Consider the following 5,470-nt stretch of genomic DNA (forward strand, 5'->3'; position numbering starts at 1 on the left):
TAAGCTACAGTATCTCTATTACCTATAGTGGCTGGAGAAGTGCATTGGAGATCAAAGTACTTGCTTTTTTATACGAAAATATCAACATCGTTAATGGGCTCCAGCTTTTATGACATTTCCTGCCTCATGCAAATCTTGCACTTCACACAGGACAGGGTCAGCAGTGTCTTTTTCAGTTTGGGATTGCTGAAAATCAGGATCATAGAATGAACTGCTGGTAAAGCTAGAGAAAAAAATGGAATGACAAAATCCAAAGTGTTTCCCTTCTCTGGGTCAGAAGACATTGATAAAACCAAACAGATAAAGCTGATGCTGTAAAGGAAGAGAAAGGACAGAATATATTTCATGGCTTTGATGTGGGCATCCATGCTGACATTCTTCAGTGACTTCATCTGCATCTTGTGTTTGTGTCTCCACAGAGAAAAGAGGAGGAGAAGGGCAGAAGAGATGACTGTTGTGAATGCAATGGCATATGCGAATCCAGTGATAAAATAAAAAGGTAAAAAATGCTGATAAAGTTTGATATTCAGTTTCCAGACATTTCCTGTAGTGGTGCAGTTGATGTTGTCACAGACTGCTTCATCAACAACCTTTGAGATGAGGATCCCGAAGCTCAGGGATAAAAGGAGTGAACCCAAGAGCACCCATGGCACGGTCCTGTCAATTTTCACTTTCAGGTGGATGAAGAAGCTGTGCTGGAAATTTGCAATTTTGATACAGTAAAAAACAGAAAGGAAGGCAGAAACCCACAGGTTGGAGAAGTTTGAAAAGCTGACAATAGCTGAAACTATTTGTGGTAGAAGTTTTACATGAAGACACATGGGATAAATGTTTTTAATAAAGGAAGTCACCCATGTGATACACAAGTCCCCAAACCGGGTGCATCCCAGAAAGACCAAGATCTTCTCATTGGAGTTAGAGCTTTTCTTTCTGACCCAAGCAATGCAAAGCACAGAAACCATGAAAGCGTTTATCCACATGCCAGCAAATGTCTGCAGGGACAGGAGGGAAATTGCCAAGACATTGTATGTGGTGGCATTATACTTGTCCTGAGAGTAACAGGCTTCCATGCTCCAAGGTGGGTGGTGGTGCTGTGCCAGCAAAGGAGGTTGTTGCCCCAGGGCTTAGCACAGGTTGGCAGCTGCTGCTTGGTGTGTGTCACGTATGGAAAGAGGAGCTTTATAGAGCTGGTGGTGGTGGGGATTTTGGTGCTGCTGCTATTCAAAGCAGGGCAGGTGGAAGGATGTAAATGTGCTGGGTATTCCCTTACCTGGTGTCAGTGTCGGTCTCCAGCATTTGAATTTCCGTTCCAAAGAGCTGTGTTGAGTGACACAGACAAAGTAGATGTTTTTCTGTGGTGAACCATGTTGTGGTGCAGTGATTGTGGCCTGACTGATGGCTGTCAGGGTTCAGCACCTGGGTTCTCCTTTCCCTTCGTCCCCTATAATGAGCACAGGGAGGGGTGATCTCAGCCAAGCACATTCTGGGGAGTCACTGTCCTCTTTCATCTGAGAGTGCAGGAGCTGCAGAATTCCAAAACCCAAGATGCTGTAAACTGGAGTTCACTTGGATCCTCCAGAGGCACCAAAATCCATGTCATTTTTCCCAGTGGTAATGCCTTAATAATGAGTGAAGAGTCACAGGGTAATGGGAGGGTGTTGAGGAAGAAGCAGGATTGTCTTTGAAAGGCTTAAGCTGAAGCATAGAGAGGAAAAGGGCAAAACAGGCTTGAGTCTCCGTGATGGGCTTCAGAGCTCATATGCTACCCAGATGGGAAGAGTTTTAGTGATGGGACTGTGCTGGGTTTATAGAATCATAGAATGTGTGAGGTTGGACGGGACCTTTAAAGGGCATATAATTCAACCCCCTTGCCAATGCACAAGGACCTTTTTAACTCAATCAGGTTGCTCAGGGCCTCTTCAAGCCTAACTTTGAATGTTTCCAGAAATGGGGCCTTCACCAGCTCTCTGGGTAACCTCTTCCAGTGTTTCACCACCCTCATAGTAAAGAACGTCTTCCTGATATCCAATCTAGATCTCTCCTGCTCTAGTTTATGCGCATTGGACCTTTCCTATCAGTATAGGCCCCTGTTAAAAGTTCCTCCCCAGCTTTCCCGTAGCCCCGTCAGGTACTGGAAGGCCTCTATAAGATCTCCCTGCAGCCTTCTCTTCTCTAGGCGGAACAAGCCCAACTCTCACAGCCTGCCTTCATAGGAGAGGTGCTTCAGCCCTCTTATCATTTTTGTGACCCTTCTCTGGACTCTTTCCAACAGCTCGATGTCCCTCTTGTGTTGAGGGCTCTGGAACTCAACACAGTACTCTGGGCGGGGTCTTCTGAGAGCATAGTGGAGGGGAAGAATGCCTCCCTCTACCTCCTGGCCACACTTCTTTTGATGCAGTCCAGGATGCAGTTGGCCTTCTGGATTGCAACTGCACATTGATGGTTCCTGTCCAGCTTTTCATCCATTAGTACCCCCAGGTCTGTTTTCCACAGGGCTGCTCTCTACCATGTCTTCCCCCAGCCTGTATTGATCTCTTTGGTTGCCCCAGTCCAGGTACAGGACCCTGCACTTGGCCTTGTTGAACCTCATAGGATGTGGCTCAAGATGTTGTTTTTGCCTGCTGAGTCATGTGGTATGTAAGTAAGCTTTTGAGGGATGATGTGGCTTAGGGTGCAGGGAGTGGGAAGAATGTTCCATGGTCTTTTGGTGAAAGGGATTTGGATTGTGATGCAAAGGGTTCAAATGCACTGAGAAACAGTAAGGAAGGAAGGGAGGTGTTGTGGTCCCTGTCTTTCAAAGGCCTTTCATCTGGGGAGATGTGTCCAGATGAGAGGTTTAAATCTGCCTTCTATGGGACAATGGAAGACACAAAGTGTGTCCTACTGTAAAAGTGGGTCTCAGGAGTTTGGTACCCTACCTAACAAGTGCAATTGCAGCTAAAGACATTTCTGCTTTGCAGTTTGTACATCAGTGACCACCACTGGTGAATAACAGGAATCAACATATTCACTCATAAGTATTAAAACAAGGCAAAGCAGTGACATGACTCATAATATTACAAAGAACACAGCCACAGCAGAAAAAAAATGCAGAATAAACTATGTATTAAATTGTGGTTTAATTAAGTAGTTTAAATCAGAAAAAAAAGAAAAAAACTCTTTTAGAAGGTTTGCAGTATTGTTATTGTCCTTTTGCAGCTAGTCCATGTACTATGTCTAAGTTATATTGTTATTGACAAGAATGAAACTCAAAGCATTATCTACATAAAATACAATAATAATTGGTTTGACTCATATTAATAAATTCAAGGAATATTAATGAGATTTTCTTAACTTAGATGGTGAAGCAACAACATCTGTATCACCTGCACTGGCTGTAGAGGTGCATTGGAGATCAAAGTACTTGCTTTTTTATACGAAAATATCAACATTTTTAATGGGCTCCAGCTTTTATGACATTTCCTGCCTCATGCAAATCTTGCACTTCACACAGGACAGGGTCCTAAGCAGTGCCTTTTTGAGTTTGGGATTGCTGAAAATCAGGATGAGGCAATAAACAGTTGGAGAAGTATCCTGTAATACTACAGTGAGAAGCGACAAAGCATTTCCCTTCTTTGTCAAATAAATCAGATTGAAAACCAAGCCTATAAAGTTAATTATGTACAGGAAGAGAAAGGACAAAATAGATTTCATAGCTTTGATGTGGGCATCCATGCTGACGTTCTTCAGTGACTTCATTTGCATCTTGTGTTTGTGTCTCCAGAGAGAAAAGAGGAGGAGAAGGGCAGAAGAGATGACTGCTGTGAATGCAATGGCATATGCGAAGCCATGGAGGAAATAAACAGGGAGAAAATGCTGATGAACATTGATATTCAGTTTCCAGACATTTCCTGTACTGGTGCAGTTGATGTTGTCACAGACTGCTTCATCAATGACTTTGTAGAGAAGGATCCCCATGCCCAAGGATAAAAGGAGTGAACCCAAGAGCACCCATGGCACGATCCTGTCAATTTTCACTTTCAGGTGGATGAAGAAGCTGTGCTGGAAATTTGCAATTTTTGTACAGTAAAAAACAGAACGGAAGGCAGAAACCCACAGGCTGGAACAATTGAAGAAGGTCTGAAAGGCTAAAACTACTTGGGGTACAGGTCGAACATAAATGCACCAAGGGTAAATATTTTCGATAATGGAACTGACCCATGCGAAGCACAAATACCAGAACCGGGTGCATCCCAGAAAGACCAAGATCTTCTCATTGGAGTTAGAGCTTTTCTTTCTGACCCAAGCAATGCAAAGCACAGAAAACACGAAAGCGTTTATCCACATGCCAGCAAATGTCTGCAGGGAGATGAGGGAAATTGCCAAGACATTGTATGTGGTGACATTATACTTGTCCTGAGAGTAACAAGCTTCCATGCTCCAAGGTGGGTGGCGGTGCTGTGCCAGCAAAGGAGGTTGTTGCCCCAGGGCTTAGCACAGGTTGGCAGCTGCTGCTTGGTGTGTGTCACGTATGGAAAGAGGAGCTTTATAGAGCTGGTGGTGGTGGTTGGGATTTTGGTGCTGCTGCTATTCAAAGCAGGGCAGGTGGAAGGATGTAAATGTGCTGGGTATTCCCTTACCTGGTATCAGTGTCGGTCTCCAGCATTTGAATTTCCATTCCAAAGAGCTGTGTTGAGTGACACAGACAAAGTAGATGTTTTTCTGTGGTGAACCATGTTGTGGTGCAGTGATTGTGGCCTGCCTGACTGATGTCTGTCATGTTTCAGCACCTGGGTTCTCCTTTCCCTTTCGTCCCCTACAATGAGCACAGGGAGGGTTGGCCAAAAAGGCCAGTAACATCCTGGCCTCTATCAGGAATAGTGTGGCCAGCAGGAGCAGGGATGGGATCCTGCCCCTGTACTTGGCACTGGTGAGGCCACAGCTTGAATACTGTGTCCAGTTTTGGGCAGCTGCCTACAGGAAGGATTTGAGGTGCTGGAACGTGTCCAGAGAAGGGCAGCAAAGCTGGTAAAGGGCCTTGAGAACAAACCTTATGAGGAGCAGCTGAGGGAACTAGGGCTGTTTTGTCTGGAGAAAAGGAGGCTGAGGGCATGTTGTCCAAACAAGTGGGGATTCATTACCTGGTGTGCAAGAAGCCAATCCACACAGAGTTTTTTGCTGTAGCATCCAGTTCTGCACAGAAAAGGGAGCAGAGTGATTTTGCCCAAAGCAAGCTCAGTTTCCCAAAGTGCAAGTGCTACTTTTATACCCAAACATGTGAGGAAGAACTTTATCTCTAACATTATGCTATCACTTGCACACACAGTTGGTCAGCTAATCCCTTGCTTCCATCCAAAGTGGCAGTGCTGAAGAAGTTCACTAGGCCTGCACAAAGAGTAAGGGGCTTGTTGTTAGCAGGGGTCCCTCCAGCCTGTGGCTGTGACTTTTAGTGTGCTACTAGATCCATAACAGATGAGTATGGTGATTTCAA

At 44.9% G+C, this 5,470-nt stretch overlaps 1 protein-coding gene across 1 annotated transcript; it reads right to left on the reverse strand.

Annotated features, from left to right (window-relative positions):
• Positions 1 to 3,450: 3,450 nt before the first annotated feature.
• On the reverse strand, positions 3,451 to 4,416 carry LOC104395232 (taste receptor type 2 member 9-like). The gene has a single exon (XM_010004918.1). The coding sequence runs from the start codon at positions 4,414 to 4,416 to the stop codon at positions 3,451 to 3,453; it is 966 nt and encodes a 321-aa protein (XP_010003220.1).
• Positions 4,417 to 5,470: the final 1,054 nt, after the last annotated feature.

This window comes from Chaetura pelagica, unplaced genomic scaffold (assembly GCF_000747805.2).
Source record: "Chaetura pelagica isolate M959 unplaced genomic scaffold, ChaPel_1.0 scaffold99, whole genome shotgun sequence".
In the NCBI taxonomy this organism is placed as follows: Eukaryota; Metazoa; Chordata; class Aves; order Apodiformes; family Apodidae; genus Chaetura; species Chaetura pelagica.

Excerpts from the sequence above, each read along its gene's own strand:
- LOC104395232 (XM_010004918.1), bottom strand. The coding sequence starts at position 4,416 with ATGGAAGCTTGTTACTCTCAGGACAAGTATAATGTCACCACATACAAT.